This window comes from Jaculus jaculus, chromosome 1, assembly GCF_020740685.1.
Source record: "Jaculus jaculus isolate mJacJac1 chromosome 1, mJacJac1.mat.Y.cur, whole genome shotgun sequence".
Classification (NCBI taxonomy): Eukaryota; Metazoa; Chordata; class Mammalia; order Rodentia; family Dipodidae; genus Jaculus; species Jaculus jaculus.
In genome coordinates this window covers 273,145,389-273,172,866 of record NC_059102.1, presented here as the reverse complement: position 1 = coordinate 273,172,866, position 27,478 = coordinate 273,145,389, and the positions used below count along the sequence as shown (strand labels likewise).

General features: G+C 45.8%; 1 protein-coding gene and 1 pseudogene across 2 annotated transcripts in view; both read left to right on the top strand.

The window, feature by feature from the left end:
* The window catches only part of St3gal2 (ST3 beta-galactoside alpha-2,3-sialyltransferase 2), a 71,801-nt gene extending 52,757 nt beyond the window's left edge, over positions 1–19,044 (top strand). Inside the window, exons 3-8 of one of the 2 annotated variants that reach the window (XM_045159161.1) lie at positions 4,685–4,878; positions 11,245–11,424; positions 14,092–14,137; positions 14,383–14,502; positions 16,757–16,847; positions 16,963–19,044. In XM_045159161.1, the coding sequence (XP_045015096.1) occupies positions 4,685–4,878; positions 11,245–11,424; positions 14,092–14,137; positions 14,383–14,502; positions 16,757–16,847; positions 16,963–17,216 (885 nt within the window). In that variant the 3' untranslated portion in view covers positions 17,217–19,044. Of the gene's footprint in view, positions 1–4,684; positions 4,879–11,244; positions 11,425–14,091; positions 14,138–14,382; positions 14,503–16,756; positions 16,935–16,962 lie in introns of those variants that run through there. The other variant, XM_004659571.3, reaches the window with a different exon arrangement.
* On the top strand, positions 17,500–27,478 carry LOC101606479 (annotated as a pseudogene).

The window sequence follows — 27,478 nt, the reverse complement described above, 5'->3', positions numbered from 1 at the left end:
GAAGAGACAGAGAATAGACATGCTAGAACCTCTTGCCACTACAAATGAATTCCAGATGCATGTGCCACTTTGTGCATCCAACTTTATGTGGGTACTGGGGAATAGAACATAGGGATGACAGGCTTTGCAAGCAGGCCTGCTGCTGAGCCATCTTAGCAGCCTCTCACAGCATTTAAAAAATATTTTTTAAATTTTATTTATTTGAGGTGAGAAAGAGAGAGAGAGAGAGAGAGAATGGGTACGCCAGGCAGGGCCTTCAGCCACTACAAACTCCAGATGTATGTGCCACCTTGTACATTTGGCTAGCATGGTTCCTGGGAATTGAACCTGGGTCCTTTGGCTTCACAGGGAAGTACCTTAACTACTAAGCCATTTCTCCAGCCAAACAGCACTTTTTTTTTTTCTTTAGGTCTATAGAATCTCACTCTAGCTTAAGCTGGCATTTGCTCTGTAGCCCCAGACTGGCTTCAAACTCAAGGTGATTTTCCTACTTCAGCCTTCTTAGTGCCAAGTGTTGAGACTATAGGCATGAGCCACCACACTTGGTAAACATTTTATTTTTAGGATTGAGGATCAAACTCAGGGTTCATGCATGTTAGGTAAGTACTTAGCTACTAAGCTATAGTCTGAGTCCTCAAGTGACAATCTTTTTTTTTTTTTTTTTTAGGCAGAGTTTCACTCTAGCCAAGGCTTACCTAGAACTCACTTGGAACCCCACTACCACCACCAAAAAAAAAGTAAACCCAGCCAATTGCTGATTGTTACAATCAGATTCTCATTGCTGGCAGAAATCACCGGACCAAGAGGAGCTTAAGAAGGGGGTGGTTATTTTGGCTTACAGGCTCAAGGGGAAGCTCCACAATGGCAGGGAAAAACTATGGCATGAACAGAGGGTGGACACCACCTCCTGGCCAACATCAGGTGAACAACAAGAACAGGAGAGTGTGCCCAACACTGGCATGGGGAAACTGGCTATAATACTCATAAGCCTGGCCCCAACAACACACTGCCTCCAGGAGGCGTTAGTTCCCAAATCTCCCATCAGCTAGGAAACTAGCATTCAGAACACCTAAGTTTATGGAGGGCACCTGAACCAAACCACCACATTCCACCCCTGGCCCCCATAATGATACAATCTAAAATGTAAAGTTCGGCTGGAGAGAGGGCTTAGCAGTTAAGGTGTTTGCTTGCAAAGCTAAAGGATCCCGGTTTGACTCTCCAGGACCCACATAAGCCAGATGCACAAGAGGGCACATGCATCTGGAGTTCATTTGCAGCGGCTGGAGGCCCTGACATACCCATTCTCTCCCTGTCTCTTTCTCTCTCTCTCAAATAAGTAAAATATTTTAAAAATGCAAAGTCCAACTTTAAAAGTCCCCATAGTTTTTAATCAACCCCAATGATGTTCAAACATCACCATAATCCAAGGTCTTTTAACTGAACCATAATACCAAAAAAATCCCCCCCCAAAAAACCATAATGGCACTCATACTGCAAAAGATGGCACTGGGCATAACAAAGAAATATTCAACCAATACAAGATTTAAACAAGGCAAACTTCAAACTCTATAGTTCCAGGTCCAATAATTCTAACCAGCAGCAAGTCTCTGGAGTTTCAATTCCGCCCCTCCAGCTAGGCTACTCACAGTCCTGGAAAACTTCATCCGGGGCTGGCAGCTTTCCTTAGCAGCCATCTTGTCCCTTCATCTCTACTGTGTCTCCACTGCAATCCATAGTCCATCCTCACAGCTCCATCAAGTCTCTATACAGGCATCCAGCAAACCTGCTTCTCAGTGCCCTTGGCTATTTCTAAAACACAAGACCGTGTTGCAAGTTCAATGACCCTCTTCTTTCCTGCATTTCTTATACTCCATAATACCAGGTAGGGTGCCAATTTGTTTGTTAATTCAGGGGGGGCATAAAGCAGACTTTGAAGAACAGGACACTCCTTCAGCAATCAGGCCCTTTCTAAAGACTGCATTTTTCTATAGTCCCAATGCAGTTCAGCTGGCCCAGTCTCAATGGTTGTAATCTCTCATACAATTGTAGCTGAATAGGCAGCAGTTTAGGCCCAAAGATTTTATTTTTTCTGTACTGTATCCCTCTACACACAGCAGTCTGTTTCTACATAATGCACTCCTACACAAATTCTCAGGACACAGGTATAACAGCAAGCCTCTCACACAAACTGCCTCTATCCCAGTCTAGACAAAGCTCTTTGTCACCCTCACAAGCCAAACCTCACAGTCCATAGTTCTTACTGCATTCAGGTCTTTCAGCCCGGACCAGAATAGTCCATCAAGCTGTACTTACAGCACTGCAAGGCATCTCTTAGGCTGGTTAAATCCTCCTACATTTATCTTGAGAATCAACTCTGAAAAACCAAAGCCACACAGTCAGGTGTCTAGCAGTAATCCCACTCCTCAGTACCACTTTACTGTTGCAGTCAGGTTCACATTGCTGGCAGAAATCACCCAATCAAGAGCAGCTTGTGGGGAAAAAAGGTTTATTTTGGCTTAGAGACTCACAGGGAAGCTCCACAATGGCAGGGGGAAACGGTGACATGAGCAGAAGGTAGACACCATCTCCTGGTCAACATCAGGTGGACAATAGGAGCAAAAGAGTGTGCCCAACATTGGCATGGGGAAACTGGCTATAACACCCATAAAACTGCCCCCAACAATACACTCCTCCAGGAGGCGTTAATTCCCAAATCTCCATCAGCTGGGAACCTAGCATTCAGAACACCAAAATTCATGGGGGACCCATCACACTGATAAATATTTGAGAAACTCTTGATTTTTTTTTCAAACATTGGCTTTATTGTCAGTCCTGAGAAAACCATTATTATGTTAAAACACACTGATTCTTCTTATAGATTTCCCTCTCTGCCCCAAATGATGAGACACTTCAATATTGTTAAATAAAAAAGGAAGAGTGTGGACAGGGGAAGGGGGGAAAGTAGAAGGTATTAAGAGATAGCCAAGAAAATACTTCCACTAACAGGGTTATGGTAACTGAGAAATCTGAAAACCTGCAACTCCTCACGCTTACAGTGTCCCCAGGGCTGGTCATCTCTTGTAAAGTCTCCTGGCTATTTGGCAGCATTAGTGGAGAATGTCCTGATTTTTAAAAGAAGATAAATATATACTTGACGGGACTGGAGGAATGGCTTATGTGGGGAGAGGGAGTCTTTGTTTGTTTTGTTTTTTGAGGTAGGGTTGCATTCTAACCCAGGCTGACCTAGAATTCACTCTGTAGGCCCCGGCTATTTTGAATTTACAAAAATCCTCCTGCCCCTTCCTCCCAAGTGCTGGAATTAAAAGCATGTGACTATGCTCAGCTCTGGATTTGCTTTTGTTCATTTGGTTTTTTTTCAAGGTTGGGTCTCACTTTAACCCAGGCTGAACTGGAATTCACTCTAGTTTCAGGGTGGCTTTGAACTCATGGTGGCCTCCTACCTCTGCCTCCTGAGTCCTAGGATTAAAGGCATGCACCACCACACCTGACTTTTTAAAATATTTATTTATTTGCAAGCAGACACAGATAGAGAGGATGGACACACCAAGGCCTCCAGCCATCGCAAATGGACACATGTGCCACCCTGTCCATCTGGCTTTCCTTGGATACTGGGAAAAGGAACTCAGGTTGTTAGGTTTTGTAGACAAGTGCTTTAACCGCTGAGCTATCACTCCAGCTCTGAATTTACTTTTTTGTTTTGTTTTGTTTTTGAGGCGGGGTCTCACTCTAGCCCAGGCTGACCTGGAATTCACTATGTAGTCTCAGGCTGGCCTTGAACTCACAGCAATCCTCCTACCTCTGCTTCCTGAGTGCTGGAGATTAAAGGCGTGTGCCACCACACCCAGCTCAGGATTTGCTTTTTTTGACTGGCACATTTTCTCCTACTTGCTGTGGACCTCACTCCCTACTCAGGGTGTGTTACCTGCCTGTTCCCATTGAGTATTGAATTTCTGCCAGGTGATATACCACATCTGTTATATCAGTACTCAGGAGGCTAAGGCAGGAGGATGACTTCGTGTTCAAGGCCAGCCTAGATTTCATAGTGAGCTTAAAAGCCAGCTTGGGCTGTGTAGTGAAACTATCTCAAACAAAACAAAACATTGGGTGGTAGAGGTTAGAAGGACATCTACCAAGTACATGGAGTCTTTTATCAGCAGCATCTGGATTCCACCTGGTAGTGAGAAGTGTAGGGGACTAGTTTTTGTTTTGTTTTGTTTGTCTTTGGGGTTTTTTGTTTGTTTGTTTAAGGAAGGGCCTCACTTTAGCCCAGGCTGACCTAGCACTCTGTAGTCCCAGGTTGGCCTCAAACTCACAGTGATCCTCCTACCTCTTCCTCCCAAGTGCTGGGATTAAATATGTACGCCACCATGCCTGGCTAGGAACCAATTTTTTTTTTAGCACCCTTCCTAGAAGAGCAGAGAGGGAGTCCAGCAGAGTCTGTTGGAGCCCCCTGTAGGATGATTAGGAGGTAGACACAGACCCATAGTTCCCTGTAGAAAGCCTTAAAAACTGCCTTGACCCCAAGCTTCTCTTGGGGCATCAGAGTAGTCCAGGGTTTATGGCAGTAGACAAGGAGGTCCATGTGTCTCTGACTGTAGGGGAGGGCTGGAAGGAGTGATGGGAGGCCCTTCTTCCTCACAGCCCTCTCGCTCCACCCCTGCAGATGTTGCAACCCCAATTCAAGTCACACAACACCAACGAGGTGCTGGAGAAGCTGTTTCAGATTGTGCCTGGTGAGAACCCCTACCGTTTCCGGGACCCCCATCAGTGCCGTCGCTGTGCTGTGGTGGGGAACTCGGGCAACCTGCGGGGCTCTGGCTATGGGCAGGACGTGGACAGGCACAACTTCATCATGAGGTGAGTCCCTGTGGGACCATGGGGGACCAGGACAATCCAGGAAGGGACCCTGTATGCTTGGCCTTGTCTGACAAAGTCTAAGTGCCAGCTGGCTGGTGTGCTAAGGGGCCCTGGCACCTAGAGGCTTCAGTGACAAGATTGGTGTCGCCTCGGTTTGTCTAGGATAGATGCGGAGGTAGTGTTCAAAATCACATTTTTTTTTCCAAGGCAGGGTCTCCCTCTAGCCTAGGCTAGCCTGGAATTCACTATGTAATCTCAGGGTGGCCTTGAACTCACGGTAATCCACCTACTTCTGCCTCCCAAATGCTGGGATTAAAGGCATGTGCCACCACACCCGGCTCATAATTTTATTTTTTATTTAGCTAACTTGGGGGGGGGGGTCTGTGGCTGTATATATACCTATGTATGATTTATGCGTGTGTATGGGCTTGCACATGTCATGGGATATGTATGGAGGTCTGAGAACAATCAGTGTTTGTCTTCTCCCTCTACTGGACTTGACACAGCATCTCCCTTGTTTGTTTTTTCATTTGTTTGTTTTGTCACTTGACTTATTTTCCGCCAGTCTAGCAGTGAGCTTCCAGATTCTCCTGGCTCCGCCTCCCATTGCAGTTGGTACACAGGGATCACAGACACATGTGCCACTTTGCATCTGGCTTTATATAGGTGTTTTGGAGTTAAACTCAGGCTGATGGACTTATAAGCAATTCTTTAACTGTTTAGCCATCTCTCTAACCCCTAAATTCTAAATTTTACTGGAGGCTCACGTTGGTTTCCAGGTTCTGAATTCCTCTGAAAAGAGTTGAAAGGAGTGGAACAGGAAGCACAGGGTTCCCAGCAAGGGCTGCTTTCTTCTCTGAACTATGTGTCTTCTGGTTTCCTCATCATGGTCTAGGACAGAATGTGCCACAGTTGGGATCCTTTTACTCTCTTGGTGGTGGTAGACGAGCCTTAGGAACAAAGATACTGGCAGGGGATGCCCTTGTTACTGTCTAACCCACTGCTCTTTGTAACATACTAAATAAACTCATTTTCTTTGTAAAAAATAATGCTACTTGCCAGGCATGGTGGCACACACCTTTAATCCCAGCACTCAGGAGGCAGAGGTAGGAGGATCATCGTGAGTTCGAGGCCACCCTGAGACTACATAGTCAATTCCAAGTCAGCCTGTACAAGAGTGAAACCCTACCTCAAAAAAACAATAATAATAATAATAATCACCCAAAGGCTGGATATAGTGGCATACACCTGTGAATCTCTGTATTCCAGAAGCTCTGGACAAGAAGATACTAAGTTTGAGGTCAGCCTGGACTACTAAGACCCTGTCTAAAAAAAAAAATAGATACTGAGGAGACATAAAGGGAAGAGAAAGGAAGGGAGGAGGGTACTTAATAGGTTGATATTGATATATGTAAGTACAATGATTGAGATGGGGAGGTAATATGGAGAATGGAATTTCAAAGGGGAAAGTGTCGGGAGGGGGAGGGAATTACCATGGGATATTTTTTTATAATCATGGAAAATGTTAATAAAAATTTTAAAAAAATAGATACTGAAAATGCCAGGTTTATTATTATTATCATTAAGCATGTGTTAGAATGAGCATTACAGAAAGACTGGGTTTCCCAAGAGGCAGAAAGAAAGGCTTTGTCTTAGGAACTGTTGCTGTCTCCATAGCAACACTAAGGCAGCAATATGTCTCTGAAGCTTTCCACATTCCCTGCAAGACTTTCCTCATGTTTGGAAATGGTGATGTGGGGCAGATAGGAGGATGATGAACCCCACCCAACAGTCCAGAGCCACCTGGGATTTTTTGCTTCCTCCCGGTGCTGACAGCTGAAATGGGAGGGAGGGGTGACAGGATCTGGGGAAAGAACTACCCAGCTAGATCCCAAGGCTGAGATTAGGGAGCAAGACTTCATTGCTCCAGTTCAGCCCTGGCACACTTGGGGAGCCTGAGAAACACAGGTTCCTGAGTAACTGCCTCTGGCCAAAGGCCCTGAGAAGGAGAAGCTTTCATTAGGTTCCTTTTGTGATAGTTGAGAGGCTCCAGGGTCAAAGTCACTTAGATATGGGGGTGGTACCTGGTCAGTCAGATCCACAGAGGCTCCTTCACATGAATTAGGACCAAGACATAGTGTTTTGGAGCAAGCCTAAGAATTACCCTCTGAAAAAGGTGACCTACATGGTAGTTAACTGTCTGCTGATCTAAGGAACCACATGGCAATGGAGGTTTCCCAGATTAGAACCAACAAGGGAGGCCTCCTGTCTCAGAATCAGGGAGGGCCAGGCTAAATGATGAAGAGATGATGGCCCTAGACTCTTTCCTGCCCTACCCCCAGGTACCTCTCCTCCTCCAAACCCTGCTGGTGACTCTTAAGTGCAGTTGAGCACTTTCTGCCTCATCTGGCTAGCAGATATGCCCTCAACTCCGCATTGGTGATAGAAGGCATGCTGTAAGCATGAACGAGTGAAAGCCGGACACTAGACACCAAATAACGTGCACATCCACTGTAGGGGAGTCCCGCCACAGTGCTTCTTTGGCTGCTAGAAGCAGCTGGGGAGATAGCTTTCTGGAATGCTTGGCTCTGTGTCTGGAGATCCAGCTCATCCTCTGGCTCCTTTCCAGAGCTTGGCTTCTCTAGAATGAATCAAAGCCTTAAAACAAAGCCTTGTCTGCAAAAGAATGTGATGTTTCTTCCCTTTCCTATGGAAGCTATGAAACATCTCTGGGACCTCCTTTGTCTTCACCCCAGATTCTTGCTGTTAGGGGTATGTGCCATGGGTAGGAGCAGAGTGAGCGAAGAGCAGGCTGTGCAGCAGGGCTGTCTGCAGGAGTAGGAATCGGATGGTCCTGCTGGCCTGGGCTAAGGAGGGCCAGGGTGAGGCCTCTGACTGCAGTGCAGTGGGGAAGGTAGGCAGGCGGTGGGCCTTCAGAAGCCAGCACAGGGCAGCCACGGCCTGTTTTCTTAAGGCCATTGTACAAAATAATGGGATTCATTATACCATTTTTTAAAATTTATTTTACTTATTTATTTGAGAGAGAGAGGGAGAGAAATAGGGGGTAGAGAGAGAGAGAATGGGCATTCCAGAACTTCCAGCCACTGCAAGCAAATTCCAGATGCATGTACCACCTTGTGCATCTGGTTTATGTGGATCCTGGGGACTCGAACCTGGGTCCTTTGACTTTGCAGACAAGCACCTTAACTGCTAAGCCATTTCTCCAGCCCCCATTATGCCATTTTTCTACATGTATATATTTTGATCATATTCACCTCACCCTCCCCCATTGCCCTCTCTTACTTTTTCCCCCTCTTACATGTCCTCTTCCTTATCTCAGATAATCTCCCACTGGGCATGGTGATAGATCCCTTTAATCCAGCACCCAGGATGCAGCGGTAGGATTGCTGTGAGGTGGAGGCCACCCTGAGACTCCATAGTGAATTCCAGGTCAGCCTGCGCTAAAGTGAGACCCTACCTCGAAAAAAAAAAAAAAAGTCTCCCTCCTGTTTTTTTTTTTTTTTTTTTTTTTTGTGTGTGTGTGTTTAACTATTTGAGAGAGACTGAGAGAAAAAGAGGCAGATATATATAGAAAGAATGGGTACTTCAGGGCCTCCAGCTACCCCAGATGCATGCATAGCCCTGTATGTCTGGCTTATATGGGTACTAAGGAATCAATCGAATCTAGGTCCTTAGGCTTTGCAGGCAAGAGCCTTAACCACTAAGCCATCTCTCCAGCCCCTTTTATACATTTATTTGAGAGAGAGCAAGAAGCAGATAGAGAGAGAATGGGGCTGGAGAGATGGCTTGTCAGTTAAGGCACTTGCCTGCGAAACCTAAGGACATAGGTTCCCCAATACCCATGTAAGCCAGATGCACAAGGTAGTTCATGTGTCTGGAGTTCATTTGCAATGGCTAGAGGTCCTGGTGTACCCATTCTTTCTCTCTCTATCTGCCTCTTTCACTCTATCTCTCAAATAAGTGAATAAAATGTTAGGGAGAGAGAGAAGGGGCAAGAGCCTCTAGCCACTGCAAATGAACTCTAGACACATGCACCCCATTGTGCATCTGGCTTACGTGGGTACTGAGAAATTGAACTTGGGTCCTTAGGCTTCTTAGGCAAGCATCTAAACCACTAAGCCATCTCTCCAGCCTCCATATATATATATATATATATGTTTTAAATATATATATATGTTTTAAATATATATATATGTTTTAAATCTCAATTTCATACACAAACACACACAATCTAGATAGCCACGGTCTTTTTCTCTGCAGGGCTGGCTCGTCTATCCATCTTTGGTGAGACAAAGTTCACTTCTTAGGTCCAAATGAAAATAAATTTGGTGTCCATCTGCTGCCCTGCTCAGTGGTGCCAACCCAGTTCTTCCACTTTGGCTTGACCTTTCCATCCCCAGGCAGCTGAGCTGTTTCACTGCATTTCCTCTACGACATCCCTTACTGTGTAAGGAGCAGGAGGAAGACAGCCTAGCTGCCCCTGTGGCATGGGAAGTCTGTACCCAGCCGAGCTAATGGTGCCAGCCACGTTGACAAGGAATATTTACACTGGTTTTATAGAGCTAGCATAAAAGTTGTGGAGGTACCTAGAGATTGCTCCTTCTCTCCTAGGTCCCAGTGAAGGACCAGGAAGATGAGAATGTCTTCATAAACAGCCACAGCAGAAAATACAATGAACAGGCTTGTACTTAGAGATGGTTCACCTGTGATATAAGACGTTCACCGCAAATGGGAGCCTTGACTAGGCAGATGCAGTAATTCCAGCACTTGGAAGATGGAGGCAGGAGGTTTAGGAGTTAAAAGTTAGCCTTGGCCACACAGTTAGTTTATAGTCAGCTTGGACTATTGTGAAACTGTCTCAAAACAACAAAGAAATGTGGTACTCCCCACCTGAATGGCATTTGAATTAGCTCTGTTCTGGTACCAACACAATATTCAGCTACATGAATGTACAAAATATACTAACCAATTATTTGGCTAATTGTTTGTTTGTTTTTTTCCTTCGGGGGGAGTTCCGAGGCTGGGTCTTGCTCTAGCTCAGGCTGACCTGGAATTCATCATGTAGTCTGAGGGTGGTCTCGAACTCACAGCAATCTTCCCATCTCTGCCTCCCAAGTGCTGGGATTAAAGGTATGCGCCATCATGCCCAGGCCTCTTTTACTTTTTCTCTTGTTGTTTTTTGAGGTAGGGTCTCACTCTGGCCCAGGATGACATGAAATTCACTATGTAGTCTCAGGGTGGCCTCAAACTCATAGCGATCCTCCTACCTTCTGCCTCCCGAGTGCTGGGATTAAAGGTGTACACCACCACACCCAGTTATGTGGTTAATTGAATAGGTGTGTGTGTGTGTGTGTGTGTGTGCGCGCGCGCGTGCGCGCGCACGTGTGTCTCCATCTGTGTGCAACCACTTATAGGATAGATTTATAGAAATGGAATTTCTGAGTCAGCATATACATTTACTTTTTTTTAGGCAGGATCTCATTTTAGCCTAGACTGACCTGGAATTTACCATGTACTATAAACTGGTCTTGAACTCATAGCAATTCTCCTACCTCAGTCTCCCAAGTGATTCGATTATAAGCATGAGCCACGATCCCTGGCTTCATTTATAATTTTTGTTTGGTTTTTTGAGACAGATTCTCACTCTGTAGTCCAAGCTAGCCTTGAACTTGTGACAATAATCCTACCTTGGGCTTTCAAATACTGGGACTACAGGCATGAGCCACTATGCCCAGTTTCCATTTACTTTTGGGTTTTTTTGTTTGTTTGTTTTTTGTTTTTTGTTTTTCGAGGTAGGGTCTCACTCTAGCTCAGGCTGACCTGGAATTCACTATGGAGTCTCAGGGTGGCCTCGAACTCACGGTGATCCTCCTACCTCTGCCTCCCGAGTCATTTACTTTTGTTTTTAATTTTTGTTTTATTTGTACTGACACACATGCATGTGTGTGCTTGGGTGTGTGTGTGCATGTGCACATGTACCAGGGTCTCTTGCCACTGAAAACAAATACCTAACTGCCTTTATGCACATGGGTAGGGAATTGAAGCCGAGCCAGCAGGTTTTGCAAGCAAGTGCCTTTAACTGCTGTGCCATCTCCCAGCCTCTGTTTGGTTTTTGAGGTAGGGTCTCATTATAGCCGGGATGACCTGGACTTCACTCTGTAGCTCAGGCTGACCTAAAATGTACAGTAATACTGCAGCCTCCCTCTCTAGTGCCAGGACTACAGGTGTGTGCCACCATGCCTGGTTTCCATTTACACTGTTGATGGATAGCATCAAATTGTCCTCTGAAAATCTTGTACCTGTTTCCATGGAAGCCTCGTCTCATGTTACCTTTTTTTTCTGCAGGATGAATCAGGCACCAACTGTGGGCTTTGAGCAGGATGTTGGCAGCCGAACCACCCATCATTTCATGTACCCTGAGAGCGCCAAGAACCTGCCTGCTAATGTCAGCTTCGTGTTGGTGCCCTTCAAGGCCCTAGACCTACTGTGGATTGCCAGTGCCCTGTCTACAGGGCAGATCCGATTGTGAGTCTCATTGCTGGCTGAGAGTGGAATATGTGTGACAGGACCACCATGGGAAGACTCTTCCTAAGTGCTACATTATAGAATTCTTTTAACATTTTAACCAAGAGACATGTGTGAGGAGAGAGGCCCAGAATGGTGGGTTAGCTTGAGGGCAGTTTATGTGGTGTCACTTCCTGTGTAGTACCATCCAGTGTACTATTTATTGGTGAAAAGATGAGGCCCGGGTCTGGGGGAGATGGAGGAGATGGCTGGCTGCCTGCTGGCCCATGTTCGGTTCCCCAGCCAGATGCAAAATGATACACACATCTGTGATCCCAGTGTGCCCATAACAATGGGAAGTGGAGCCAGGAGAATTTGGGAGCTCATGGAGAGGACAAACATCTCAAGGTGACCCTTAGACCTCCTTATCTGGGCCATGGCATGTACACCCCCATCACTGTCATACACATAATTTTTATAACTTATTTTACTGACAACTTCCATAATTACAGACAATAACAATTATAATTTTCTCACCTCCCCCACTTTCCCCTTCACAAATCCACTCTCCATCATCTCCCCTCCCTCTCTCCATTAGTCTCTTTTATTTTGATGTCATCATCTTTTCTTCCTAGTATGAGGGTCTTGTGTGCACAGTATTAGGTCATGGATATTGAGGACATTTTGTGTCTGAACGATTGCATTTGTAAGCAGTCCTACCCTTCTTTTGTCTCTTACATTCTTTCTGTCATGTATTCCTCAATGGACCCTGAGTCTTGGAGATAGGATAGAAATATTTCAGTGCAGAATATTCCTCTTGTCACTTCTCAGCACTATGCTGCCTTCTGGGTCATCCCAGTGGTCACTGCCATCTGAAAAGAGAAGCTTCTCTAACGAAAAGTAAGAGTAGCATTAATATATGGGTATGAACATTAAGTAGAGTGCTTACAGGGTAGTTGGGTGAGCATAATATGTGCACTTAGCCAAACAAGAGCAGGTGTTGAACAGATGTTATGCTCCTAGGGTTCATGACCTCCTCTATCATAGGCTTTTTTTTTTTTGGTTTTTGGTTTTTGGAGCTAAGGTATCACTCTCGCTCAGGCTGACCTGGAATTCACTATGTAGTCACAGGGTGGCCTTGAACTCACAGCAATCCACCTACCTCTGCCTCCCAACTGCTGGGATTAAAGGGGTGTGTCACAATGCCCAGCTTTTTTTTTTTTTTTTTAAAGTAGGGTCTCACTCTATTGCTCTAGTCCAGGCTGACCTAGAATTCATCATGTAGTCTCAGGGTGGCCTCAAACTCAAGGCAATCCTCCTGCCTCTACCTCCTGAATACTGTGATTAAAGGCATGTGCCACCATGCCCAGCTTGCCATAGGCTTTTTTGTTTTTGTTTTTGTTTTTGTTTTTGTTTTTTGAGATAAGGTCTCACTCTGGCCCACGCTGACCTGGAATTAACTATGTAGTCTCAGGGTGGCCTTGAACTCACAGTGCCACCATGTCCGGCACTGCCATAAGCTTTTTTTTTTTTTTTTTGGTTTTTCAAGGTAGGGTCTCACTCTAGCCCAGACTGACCTGGAATTCACTATTGAGTCTCAGGGTGGCCTCAGACTCACAGTGATCCTCCTACCTCTGTGTCCTGAGTGCTGAGATTAAAAGAGTGCACCATCATGCCCAGCCATACATTTTTAAAAAAGAAAAATAAAACTGGGCATGGTGGTGCATGCCTTTAATCCCAGCACTCGAGAGGCAGAGGTAGAAGGAGTTTGAGGTGAGCCTGACACTACACAGTGAATTCCAGGTCAGTCAGGGCTACAGTGAGATTCTACCTTGAAAAACCACAAAAAAAGAAAGGAAGGAAGGAAGGAAGGAAGGAAGGAAGGAAGGAAGGAAGGAAGGAAGGAAGGAAGGAAGGGAAGGAAAGAAAAAAGGAAGTCTGGAGAGATGGCTTAGCGAATAAGGTGCTTGCCTGCAAAGCCAAAGGACCCAGGTTCAATTCCCCAGTATCCACATAAGCCAGATGCACAAGGGGGCACACGCATCTAGAGTTCGTTTGCAGTGTCTGGATGTCGTGGCATGCCCATTCTCTTATTCTCTCTCTCTCTCTCTCTCTCTCTCTCCCTCTCTCTCTCTCTCTCTCTCTCTCTGTGTGTGTGTGTGTGTGTGTGTGTGTGTGTGTGTGTGTGTGTGTGTGTACATATATATATTAAAAAATAAAATATTTTTAAAAGTTAATTTTAATTATAGTTTGGCTTTAGGATGTTACTTTTATCTTGTTTGGGAGGTGAGAGGCTAAAATCAGTAGAGTTGAAGTGTCATAGATACAGCAGGCAGCATTTACATGAGCCATAACTGGCTAAGAGCAAAGTGAGGTTCAGGCCAAGTCTGAGGGCAGTAGTGTTCCTCTTGGGCAGAGGGCACTTGCACAAACATGCTGGTTTTAGATGATCAACTAATCCAGGTGGGGGAAGAAGGGTTGAGGCTGGATTACGGAAGTCTCCAGGAACATTCTAAAACATCCCTATTTTATCCTGAATGGGAGCCACTGAGGGTTTCTGATCACAGTAGTACAATAATGCACATACAGTGAGAGAAAAGCTGGAAACAGTCTGGAAGTTGTGAGGCTGTCATTTTCAGTCCTGAGTCTATGGGCCATGTGACCTGCTCTCTTTCTGTCTGCTTGCAGCACCTATGCCCCAGTGAAGTCCTTTCTTCGAGTGGACAAAGAAAAGGTAAGTTTCCTACCTCTTATTCTTCCTTTGTCCCCACCTACATGGAAAGAGTTCTGGTTTCACTCATGGTGAGGCCAGTCCTGTAGCTCAGGAAATGTCCCAGTGCCTTTAGAATCTCCATCTATTAGCATACCTGACCCCAACAACGAAGAAAACCCATGCCTACGTCTTCTGCTATGCAGAGCCTGGCCTAAATCTCTGGGCACCTGAGCCCCTCATGTGCCTCTTTACCTTTCTTTCCCCAGGTTCAGATCTACAACCCAGCCTTCTTTAAGTACATCCACGACAGGTGGACAGAGCATCACGGGCGGTACCCCTCTACAGGGATGCTGGTGCTCTTCTTTGCCCTGCATGTGTGTGATGAGGTAGGTAAACAGCCTGTCTGGTAGGGAAATAGCAGGACCCACAGACAGAGGGAAGCAGCCCTTCTCAAGTCTTAGCAGCGCCTCTAGGGAAATGTGCTTTTGTAGGCAGAAACCATGAGATTTAGGTTTCCTCTCTTTCTAGGCTGTCAAAGCCTGTGTGGACTAGAGAGAATGGAAGGTCACCCTGGGTTATATAAGACCATGTGCAAGAAACTAAACAAGGGACTGGAGAGATGGGTCAGCTAAAGGTGCTTACTTGCAAAGCCTGGTAGCCCAGGTTTGATTTCCCAATACTCACTCAAAACCAGATGCACAAAGTGGCATATGGATCTGGAGTTTGTTTGCAGTGGTGTACCCAATTATTCTCATTGCCATATTCATTCTCTCTCCCTCTCCCTCCCTCCCTCCCTCCCTCCGTCCCTCCCTCTCGCTCTCTCTCTCCTTGCAACTAAAATAAAAATAATGAAAAAAGAAACTAAAAGAGTAAAAATGGGTAAAAATGGGTAAAAATGGGTATGATGGCAATGCCTTTAATTCTAGCACTCGGGAGGCTGAGCTAGGAGGATTACCCTGATTTTAAGGCCAGCCTACAGATACAGAGTAAGTTCTATGTCAGCCTGGGCTGGAGTGGGACACTGCCTTGAAAAACCAAACAACAACAAAAGAGTAAAATTGCAGGTGAATCAATTCATGGGCAGTACTCAAGCCCGGCATACCCATTATGGCACAGGGTACTTCACTAGCTTTTTGTTTTGTTTTTGAGATAGGGTCTCATTCTAGCCCAGGCTTGACTAGCTTTCAAATAAAAAGTACTAAGCTGGGCATGGTGGCACACACCTTTAATCCCAGCACTTGGAAGGCAGAGTAGGATTGCCGTGAGTTCGAGGCCAGCCTGAGACTACATAGTGAATTCCAGGTCAGCCTGGGCCAGAGTGAGACCCTATCTCAAAAAAAAAAAAAAAAAACAACTATAGGACTGGAGAGATGGCTTAGTGGTTAAGGCGCTTTGTCTGCGAAACCTAAGGACCTGTGTTTGACTCTTCAGATCCCATATAAGCCAGATCACAAAGGTGAGGCAAGTACAAGGTTACACATGCCCACTAGGTGAGTGTCTGCAGTTCCACTGCAGTGCCTGAGGCCCTGGCGCACAATTCTCTCTCTCCCCAAAATAAATAAAAAAATTTTTTAAGTATGAGGGCTGGAAGGATGGCTTAGCAGTTAAAGCACTTTCCTGCAAAGCCAGAGGACCCAGGTTCGATTTCCCAGGATCCACATAAGCCAGATGCACAAAGGGGTGCCTGCATCTGGAGTTCATTTGCAGTGCCTGGAGGCCCTGGCACACCCATTCTCTCTTTTTCAAATAAATATATTTTTTTTAATTTTTAATAGAATAAATGAGCTGGGCATGGTGACTCACACCTTTAATCCCAACACTTGGGAGGCAGAGGTAGGAGGATTGAGTTCAAGGCCACCCTGAGACTACATAGTGACTTCCAGGTCAGTCTGAGCTAGAGTGAGACCCTACCTCAAAAAAAACAAAACAACTACAACAAAAATGAGTCGGGCATACTGGTGCAGGCCTTTAATCCCGGCACTTGGGAGGCAGAGGTTGGAGGATCACCGGGAGTTTGAGGCCACCCTGAGTGTACTCCTGGGCTAGAATGAAACTACCTGGGGGAACCAAAAAAAAAAAAAAAAAAAAAAAAACCACAAAGGTCAGCCAGACTTGGGGCACATGCCATTAATCCCAGCATTTGGGAGATGGAAGTAAGAGGATCGCTGTGAGTTCAAGGCCAGCCTGGGACAGAGTGAGATCTAGGTCAGCCTGAGCTATTGACGCCTGGAAAACCCAAAACAAAGAGAGAGAGAAAGAAGTGGCATTGATAGGCTACAGCAGGAGGATCTCTGTCAGCGTAGGATGTATAGCAAGTCTCAAAAGGAAAGTGAGACCTGGGAAGATGGCTCAGTGGTTAAAGGTGCTTGTTTGCAATGCCCGCTGACCCAGTTTCAACATCCCATCCACCCAGGCTGAATGTGCAGAGGCCAGAAGCCCTGGCAAGCCTGCACGTACACATGCACACACGCATGCGCAAATTAGTTTTTTTAAAAAAACTTTTAGAAAAAGCAGAAACAGGAAAGCGGTAAAGACAGGTCTGGATGTGTTCTCTTTTGTCCACGGAGTCCCCTGGCGCCCCACCCCCTTCCCCGCCACAGTCCCTGATGTCCGGTGACCCAGCGCTGCCCTTGTCCACAGGTGAATGTGTACGGGTTCGGGGCCGACAGTCGAGGCAACTGGCACCACTACTGGGAGAATAACCGATATGCGGGCGAATTCCGGAAGACAGGTGTGCACGACGCGGATTTCGAAGCCCACATCATCGACATGCTGGCCAAGGCCAGCAAGATCGAGGTATACCGAGGTAACTGAGCCGGACCTCACCAGTGACCCTTCCCGCCCAGGGAGTCACCCAGCAATCCGAAACCAAGCGATGCTGCAGTCTTCCGGTCCAGCCACCGCCTGTTATCGTTCGCCAATCACAAGACTCGGTCAGGACCTGGAGCCAATCAGCGCTGCAGTGAGGCGGAGTTTGTTTCTTCCGGCCAATCACGCACTCAAGGAGGACTTCCGGCGCTTGGACCCGTCTTCATCAATCAATGGCCTTCGGAGGCGGGCCAGCGGCTGCTCAATCCCCCTCCCCTCTGCTTTTGGATAGAATTTTTATTTTCTGCTTTTTAAGAAGTTGAGGCCGCTTGGGGCCTCGTTGGAATACTTTGCTCAGGCTCGACCGGAGGAGCGTCTCAGTCGCTGGTCGGCCTGGCTCCCCCAAGGGGCAGGGAGAGGAAGTGGCTGGGAAGGGTAGGTCGGGGTCTCCTTCCTGGCCCAGGTTCGCGCCCACTGATGGTGGTCCCAAGTGCGCCTCACCCCAGGGGAGAAGTGAGTGTCCCCAAATGCAAGAGCATTTGAGACAACACATTTCCTTTCTCCATTAGGCCCAGATGGGTGAGTGCAAACCCACCAAAGAAAGAAGTCACAGTGAAACCCTCCTCTCCCTGCCGCCCGCCTTTTGCCCTTCGCGATGGCCTCTGGCCAGGGCATTAGTGGCTCACCAGAAACTAGGAGATCGTGGTTACCCCGTGCTTGGGGTGGCTAACTCCGTAACAGAAGTGTCAGGAACAGGTCAGGGAACCCAAGAAGCCCTGCCACGTCACATGTAAGGTGCTTCTCTCACCTGTGCCCTCACCCCAACTGTTCACCCACCGCCACCTTTTCAGTGACTCCCTTATTCCTTGGGCTTTCTCCCTAGCCCTCCTGTTGCCCTGGGGGAGAAAGTGACCACCACCACCTCACACGCACGCGCGCGCGCACACACACACACACACACACACACTCCTAGGGGGAGTGAGCAAGCACGATGGAATACAGACAAGAGGGGAGCCCAGCTATCCATGCATGCACCTTTATCCTTCGGGGGTCACCCCAAAGAGGAGCAAGAAACCTGCTGCTTGTGAGATTTGCTTTGGGCTCTATTTTAGTTACCCAGAAGCTGCCAGACATGGCTGCACAACTAAGATTGCTTGACACCCCTGAACAGGCCTTGCAAGATGCCCGGAGCTTCCCTGGGGAGGAGCGGACCTGGGGCTGCCCGCATGGCTCCTCTAGCCAACACCATCCCCCGCTCACCTCTTGCCTATACCCTCTAACCTGCTTCCTTTTTCTAACCCCAGAAAGGGCTGGGGAGCTCACCACCAGGGATTACCACTGGAAGCTACTTGCATGACTCCACCCAGTCAAGTCCCTAGAGGAGTCTCCTTATTCTCGACTTCAAAGTTGAGGTGCTTACGTAGGGGGAAAGGGCTTCTGTGAAGCTCCCGGGCCATGGAAAGTGTTCCCCCATCCCAAAATTGTCTACACAAAAATCACGCACCCTTATTGAGTTCATAGCACCAAACAGCTTCCAGACCACTGGGACAGTGGCCTCAGCTGGTTGGGGGACAGTCACCCACAGAGGAGAGTGTTAGAGGAGGGGTGGGGCAGTGAGCACCCCTAGTAGTTAATATATTGAGACTCGGAGTCTGTACCTTCCCGTGTAGAAAGTGGAGTTCATTGGATGGGGGCTGTGGTAGAATACCTCTCTCAGGGCACCCCATCATTTTGCAGAGTTCAAGGCACCAGTTCTTGCCAATCTCATCTCAGTGCTTTCCCAAGAGGCTGCTTTGAGAGTTGAGAAGCTGGAAAACAATGCAATTATGCCAAACAGTATTGAGCAGAGTAATTTATTTCTTTTTGTTTTGTTTAAAACATTAATCCCCACTCTGGAAGAGGTAGATCCCAGCACCCAGATCTCCTTTTCTTCTAAAGTTATTTAAACTTTTTAAATTTCCTTTCCTTTTTCTGAATTAAAAAGAACAACAAAAACCTCACCGAGTCATTCATTTGTTTTTAAATGTATTTTCACCAAAAGGTGTACCTTGAAAATGTGGTACTGTGACCAAGTAATGGCTAAGAAAGTTTGGGGGAATAAAATATACTCTCCTCACACATGTGGAGCCTGATTTCATGGGTTCAGAAGGGTTTGTGCTTATGGAGCTCCAAAGGTTCTCCATTCTCTGCTCTCCTGCCTGCCTGAGGTTACAGGTATGTATGTGCAGGAAGAGCCCTTAAACACTGAACCATCTCTCCAATCCAAAAGTGACTATTGCTGGGATTAAAGGAATGTGCAGCCACACTAGGTTCATTTTGTTGTTGTTTGTTTGTTTTGTTTTGTTTTGTTTTTTGAGGTAGGGTCTCACTCTAGCTCAGGCTGACCTGGAATTCATTATGTAGTCTCAGGGTGGCCTCGAACTCACAGTGATTCTCCTACCTCTGCCTCCCAAATGCTAAGATTAAGGGTGTGCGCCACCGTGCCCAGCTTGGGCTCTTTTATTTTAATATTTTAATTATTTATTAGAGAAAAAGAAGCAAATAGAGTGAGAGAAAGAATAGGCACACCAGAGTCTTCAGTCACTGCAAATTCCAGACACAGGCACCATCTTGTGCATCTGGCTTACATGGGTCCAGGGAAACCAAACCTGGGTCCTTAGGCTTCACAAGCAACCACCTTAACTGCTAAGCCATATATCCAGCCCTGGGTTCTCTTATTTATTTTTATGAGGTAGGGTCTGACTCTAGCCCAGGCTGGAGTGGAATTTACTATGTAGTCTCAGGGTGGCCTTGAACTCATGATGATTCTCTGACTTCTGCCTCCTGGGTGCTTGTATTAAAGGTATGTGCCTCCACACCTGGCACCTGGGCTCTATTTTTAAACATTATAATTTTTTTGAGGTACAATTTTTTATTCTAGCCCAGGCTGATCTGGAATTCACTATGTAGTCTCAGGGTGGCCTTGAACTCATGGTGATCCTCCAACCTCAGCCTCCAGAGTGCTGGGATTAAAGGCATGTGCCACCATGCTCATCTGGCTCTTATATTCTTTCTACCATCTCTTCCACAATGACCCCTGAGCCTTGAAGGGTGTGGATAGAGTTATATATCAGCATAAATAAGTATTTAGAGGTCAATTTGGTGGGCATAATATATTTATTAAGCCAGACAACAGCAGTAGGGTTAATGACCTTCCCAGCCATAGATTTTTCATTAGGGTTTCAGTAACAGGATTTTCTTACTTGGAACAAGCCTCAAGTTTAATCAGAGAGCAGTTGGTTTCCCCATAACAGACATGCCACCATTACACCAGTTGGTACATTTGGCCTGGCTGTCCAGCCCACCTATTCTTGTTTGAGCCAGAGTATCTTACTGATGCAGGATCTTATAATTTTTTCATGAGCTTCAGCAATTCCCAGGCCTCATGCTTGCATAGGAAATGCTTTTAACTTCTGAGCCAGCTCTCCAGTCTAGATGTTCTCATTTTGTTTTTAGTGATAAGAGGACACCAGACATTCTCCTCCGGCCTCGGATGTGTGCATGACGTGCACAACTGTACACACACCCAACACTAAACACACAAAAAATATTGTTCATCCAATTTTTGGTATTCCAAGCATTTTGTTAAATTCCTCGGCTACTGCTATAATTATCACACTCTGTGAGTTTATACCTTTGTCATTCCTACAGCTCTGATGAGATTGGAGTAAGTTTAAAAGTTAATCATATACTTATCAGACACTTTCTTGAATTTTGGCTTCCATGGCTATTCAACCCTCTGTTTGTTTTTTGTTTGTTTTTGTTTTTTTGCTTAAACTCTGTGTCATGATGGCAGCCTACTAAGTTTTTAGGGAATAAGAAGCCTGTTCTCTGCTGAAACAGAGGGTCAGTGGAAAAGCTGCTAGGGAGTTCTATGTATCTGCAGAGAGCCTAGCAGCTACCAGGATTGGCTTTAGGGTGGCTACTCAATGAACCAGCTGTTACGTGGGGTGAGGAGTGTTTACCCAGATTATGGAACAGGTTTTTTTTTTTTTCCTGCCTATTTTTTTCAAATTTTTATTAACAACTTCCATGATTATAAAAAATATTATGGAGCAGTTTTTTTTAAAAAAGACAGAAATTGCAGGAGACACTATGAAATGGAAAGTTATACCTTGTTTTTGGATTGGAAGGATCAATATTGTGAAAATGGCAATCTTACCAAGAGTAATCTACACATTTAATGCAATGACCATCAAAATTCCAATGACATTCATGAAAATAGAAAAAAACAATTCCAAAAAATCATTTGGAAGCACAAAGAACCTCAACTATTTAAAACAATTTTGAGTTACAAAAATAAGGCTGAGATGCACAAGGGGCACATGTATCTGGAATTCATTTGCAGTTCCAGGAGGCCCTGGAGCACCCATTCTCTCTTTCTTTCTATCTGCCTTTCCTCTCTTTCTCTTTCTCTCAAATAAATAAATAAAATATTTTTTCAAAAAAAAATAATGCTGGTGGTATCACCATACCTTATTGTATGTAACCTATGCTACAGAGCCATAGTAGCAAAAACAGCATGGTACTGGCAGATATGTACATCAATGGAACAGAATAGAGGACCCAAATGTAAGCCTGGGTAGCTATAGCCACCTGATCTTTGACAAAAATGCCAATAATACTCATTGGAGAAAAGACAGCCTCTTCAGGAAGTGGTGCTGGGAAAACTGGATATGTAGAAGGATGAAAATAGATCCTTATCTTTCGCGATACACAAAAATTAAGTCCAAATGGGTCAAAGACCTTAACATCAGACCTGAAACTCTGAAACTGCTAGAGGAAAAAGTAGGGAAACCCTTCAACATATTGGTCTTAACAAAGACTTTCTGAATACAACCCCAATTGCTCAGGCAATAAAACCACATATTAACCACTGGGACCTCATGAAATTACAAAACTTATGTACACTAGAGGACACTGAATAGAGCAAAAAGACAACCTACAGAATGGGAGAAAATCTTTGCCAGCTACACATCTGATAGAGGATTAATATCCAAAATACACAAATAACTCAAAAAACTAAATAATAAGAAATCAAACTGAAAGGCAGGATGGAAAATTTTAAAGTAAACTTAGTAAAGAAACAGCTGGGGGACAGCCTGAACTGTATATTCAGGAAGGAGTAAATAAAAAACAGGCTAAAAGATAGGCTGCGGGTGGCCCAAGATATGGGTTGGTCGGGTCAACCTAAACTTTATGTCCCGGGAAGAGGATAAACAAAAATACAGTTTTGAGAAAAACTGAAATAATAAAATAGTTTCCCAAGACAGCCTGACCAAGGACTTAAACTCTGGTTATGCACAAATAAGATATGTAGACATAACTGTACAAGCTTGGCAAATATCCTTGTGAACCCCCCCCTTTCCCTTCCTTGCTAAAAACCCTATAAAAAGAAACACCCAACAGGGCTCAGGGTCGACTCCTCTGTCTCCTGCATGAGATACGTGTCGACCCCAGAGCTCTGGTCATCCCGAATAAAGCCTCATGCTTTTGCAGCAAGTTTGGTCTCATGTGTGTCTTTGGGTGCATGCTATCGCAAGACTTGAGTGAAGGTCTCCCTCTGGAGGTCTTTCAAAACAACCCAATTTAAAAATAGGCTATAGCTGAGGTATCACTTAGTTTTTCTTTATAAGAGTGCCATCAATGTGCATGCTTTTATGTTTTTCAGAAAAGGATGTTTGGATGAAAGTAAGAAAACAACAAAATAAAGTCTTAAAAAAAATAGGCTATCGAACTAAATAGAGAGTCCCCAAAAGAAGAAATACAGATGGCATATAAATACCTGAAAAAAAGTTCTACTTCCCTATCCATCAGGGAAATGCAGATTAAAACTACATTGAGATTCCATCTTAATGGCTGAATGGCTATCATCAAGAAAACAAATGATAAGCCAGGCATGGTGGTACACACCTTTAATTCCAGCACTAGAAGGCAGAGGTAGGAGCTATGAGTTCAAGGCCTCCCTGAGACTACATAGTTAATTCCAGGTCAGCCTAAGCTAGAGTGAGACCCTACCTTGGGGGAAAAGAAAAGAAAAGAAAAGAAAAGAAAAGAAAAGAAAAGAAAAGAAAAGAAAAGAAAAGAAAAGAAAAGAAAAGAAAAGAAAGATACAGATGATTGGGCTTCTGCGTGAGAATGAAAATACTTAGTAGCAGAGGCCAGTAAGGTAAAAAGGAGACATAAAGGGTAGAGAAAGGAAGGGAGGAGGCTACTTAATAGGTTGATATTGTATATATGTAATTACAATGATTGTAATGGGGATGTAATATGATGGAGAATGGAATTTCAAATGGGAAAGTGTGGGAGTGGGGAGGGAGGGAATTACCATGGAATATATTTTATAATCATGGAAAATGTTAATAAAAATTAAAAAAAATAAAATAAAAATAAAAATAAAAAAAGAAAGAAAGAAAGAAAACAAATGACCAAAAATGTTGGCAAGGATGCGGAAAAAGAGGAACCCTTCTACACTATTGGTGGGAATGCAATCTGGTCCAGCCATTGTGGAAATCAGTGTGGAGGTTCCCAAGACAGTTAAAAATAGATTTACCATATCCAGCTATACCACTCCTAGGCATATACTAAGGACTTGTCTCACTACCTTAGAGATACTTGCTCAACCATGTTTATTACCTACTGCAGTCAGGTCTGCATTGCTGGTAGAAATCACCCATCCAAGAGTAGCTTGTGGGAAAAAGAGGTTTATTTTGGCTTACAGGCTCGAGAGGAAGCTCCACAATGGCATGTGAAAACAGTGGCATGAGCAGAGGGTAGACATCACTACCTGGCCAACATAAGCTGGACCTTAGCAACAGGAGAATGTGCCAAACACTGGCATAGGAAAACTGGCTATAATGCTCATAAGCCTGCCCCCAACAATACACTCCCTTCAGGAGGTGTTAATTCCCAAATCTCCATCAGCTGGGAACCTGGCATTCAGAACACCTAAGTTTATGGGGGACACCTGAATCAAGTCACCATATTGCCCCTCCATTCACAATAGCTGGGAAATGGAACCAGCCTAAATGTCCCTCAAATAATGAGTGGATAATGAAGATGTGGCACATTTATACAACCACTCTCTAATTGGACTTGAAGCTCACTGCATGGGAGGAAATACATCCCTGATACTGAAAACCTATAATAGGGGTTGTCATGAGCCCTAGGGGTGTAACATTTGCTGGTGTCTGGCTAAATGTATATATTATGTTCACCAAATTGCCTGATAAGTACTTCTCTTAATGTTCATACCCATATATTAATGCTACTCTCACTTTTGGTTAGAGAAGCTTCTCTTTTCAGACAGTAGTGATCTTGGGATGACTCAGAAGGCACCATGGTGCTGAGAAGTGACAAAGGAGTGCTCAGCACTGCAGTATCTCTATCACACCTTCCAAGGCTCAGGGTCCTTTGAGGAAGAGGTGGAAGAAAGAATGTAAGAGCCAAAGGAAGGGTAGGACTCCTTATAATGTGCTCCCTCCTCCAGACACAAAATGGCCTGGATATCCATGACCTCACAGTGGCTGACACTACCTACATACACCAAGCCATCATAATAGGAGGAAAAGATGATGACATCAAAATAAAAGAGAGGTAGGGCAGTAGTGGCTCACGCCTGTAATCTCAGCACTCAGGAGACAAAGGTAGGAGGAAAACCACCAACAACAAAAATAATAAATAATAAATTAAAAAATTAAAGAGAGACTGATTGAGAGGGAAAGGGAATGTGATGGACAGTGGAATACATCTGGGCCTGGACTTTTTTAGTTGGGAGATTTTTTATTTTTTTATTTTTCAAGGTAGGGTCTCACTCTACCCCAGGCTGACCTGGAATTCATTCTGTAGTCTCAGGGTGGCCTCGAACTCATGGCGATGTTCCTACCTCTACCTCCTGAGTGCTGGGATTAAAGGCGTGCACCACTATGCCAGCTAGTTGGGACATTTATTTGTTACTTATTTATTTACTTTTATTTTAAGAGAGCAACAGACAGTGAAAGAGGCAGAGAGAATGGGCGCACCAGAGCCTCCAGCCACTCCACACGAACTCCAGACGAACTCCAGACACGTGCGTCCCCTTGTGCATCTGGCTAACGTGGGTACTGGAACTCCAGCCTTGAACTGGGGTCCTTAGGCTTCACAGGCAAGCGCTTAACTGCTAAGCCACCTCTCCAGCCCTGGGAGATTTTTTATAGCTGCTTGGCTCTCCATTCTTGTTATAGGTTTATTTAAGTGCTTGATTTAATTTTGGTAGGTCAAAGAAATCATCCATTTCTTTCAGGTTTTCAAACTTAGTGTAGTATATGTTCTTAAAGTATGTCCCTATAATTTTCTGAATTGCTTTGGCATCTGTTGTAATAATGTCTTTTTCATCTGTAATTCGATTAATTTGTATCTCTTCTCTCTTGGTTTTGGTCAGATTTGCTAACGGTTTATCAGTCTTTTTAAATTTTATTCATTTGAGAAAGAGATAGAAAAAGGACAATAGATAGAGAATGGGCGTGCCAGAGCTTTCATCCACTGTAAATGAACTCTAGACACATGCGCCACTTAGTGCATCTGGCTTACATGGGTCCTGGGGGATCAAACCTACATCCTTTGGCTTCACAGGCAAATGCTTTAACCACTAAGCTATCTCTCCAGCTGGGTTTATCAATCTTGTTGATCCTTTCAAAGAGTCAACTCTTTGTTTCATTGATTCTTTGTATTGTGTTTTCAGTTTTTATTTCATTAATTGCTGCTCTGATCTTTGTTATTTCTTCCCATCTACTGATTTTTGGTTTTCCTTGTTCTTTTTCCAAGGCCTTAAGTTGTTTACTTGTGACTTTTCTAATTTTTTTATCCTTTAAACTTTATTTTTTTAAATTTATTTGAGAGAAAGAGAGAAATAGGAAGAGAGAGAATAGGAACGCTAGGGCCTCCAGCCACTGCAAACAAACTCCAGACACATGCACCCCCTTGTGCATCTGGCTTACCTGGGTCTTGGGGAATCGAACCAATGTCCTTTGGCTTTGCAAACCCCTTCACCACTAAGCCATCTCTCCAGCCCAACCATATATATATATATTTTCCCCTTGAGTCAGATTCTGACCCCAAGTATTTGTCCTTGCCACCACCCATCCCCAGGGCTGTGCCTGTAACTGGGGAGTCCTTCTGTGACTGCGAGAGCCAGAGTGAGGTCACCTTCTGTAACAGCTCGCACATGGTTCACTGTGACAAGGACTGCTGCTGTGTTGAGGAAGATGAGGGTGAGTATCCTGCAGGTGCCCTTGAGGAAGGCTGGGTAGGTTCAATGAGACTGATTAGGTGGCCCCTGGCTCTGGCACAGTGGGCTTAGCCTGGACTCTTCTGTCTTGCAGAGTTTGTGGGTCTGGGGTGACCTGAACAAGTCCTCGGCCACTTTGCTGAGCTGTGACAATCGCAAGGTCAGCTTCCACATGGAGAATAGCTGTGGCACTGCAGCCATGCGGGGCACCAAGGAGCTAGGGGACGGCCAGCCTTTCTGGGAGATCAAGATGACCTCTCCTGTCTATGGTACTGACATGGTAAGCAGGGGGACAGCTGCCACGGGCCCTGGCCCCAGGCGCCCCCCTGCCCAGCCCCACTGTTCCCAGATGGTGAGGCCTCAGATGTGGACCTGGACAAGTACCATCACTCGTTTTGCTGCCTGCTCGGCAGAGATGAAGACAGCTGGCTGCTCTCCTACACTGGTGGGTGTGGCCCTGGGCTGGGCTAGGGCAGGCAGGGCAGCAGACCCTCCTAGGCCCACCCCACTCCACTCACTGCCCTCAGGACTCTCCATCACAAGGGCCACAAGACCAGCTTCTCCTCGCGCTTCAGCCAGGGCTCCATCATCGGCGTCCATCTGGCCACTCGGTACGGAACGCTGACCTTCTCAAAGAACCAGATGTGCAGAGGTGAGGGTGCTTTCCCTCAGCCTGGCTCTGAATGGAGACTGCGGATAGTGCCCTGCAGGATGTGGACGTATGGAGGCCTGTCCCGGGTGGGACCAAGCTGGCTGTGACCTGAGGCTCCTCGAGGGTGACCGGGGCCAGCCAAACTGGGGTCATTAGGCCAAAGCCGAGTCCAGCATCCTGCCTCAGAGTGGCACAAAGCTGATCACCTTGGCAGTTTGTGGGAAGGCAGAACCAGGAGCAGCCCCTTCCGCTCCCTCTCTTCCCTCCCAGGAGTGGCTGCCACCGGGCTGCGGAACAGGGGGTTGTACCGATGGTGTGCTCCACGGCGGCCCAGAGCAGCATGAAGGTGACCGGCTCCCGCGCCAGCTCCAGCTCCCTGCAGTACCTGCGCTGCTACCGCCTGCGCCAGCTGCGGCTTTGGGGGGGGGGGCGCCCTCGCAGGCCAGCCTCTGCCTCCTGGCCTCCAGCAGGGGCTGCACAGCAAGATGGGCTGGGTCCTGAGGATGAACTGCAGCCGCTGGAAGCCCCCGGTACCCCACCCAGCACCATGGGTCCCGAGAGCAGACCCTGCCAGAGAGAACGCTGCCGAAGGAACTGA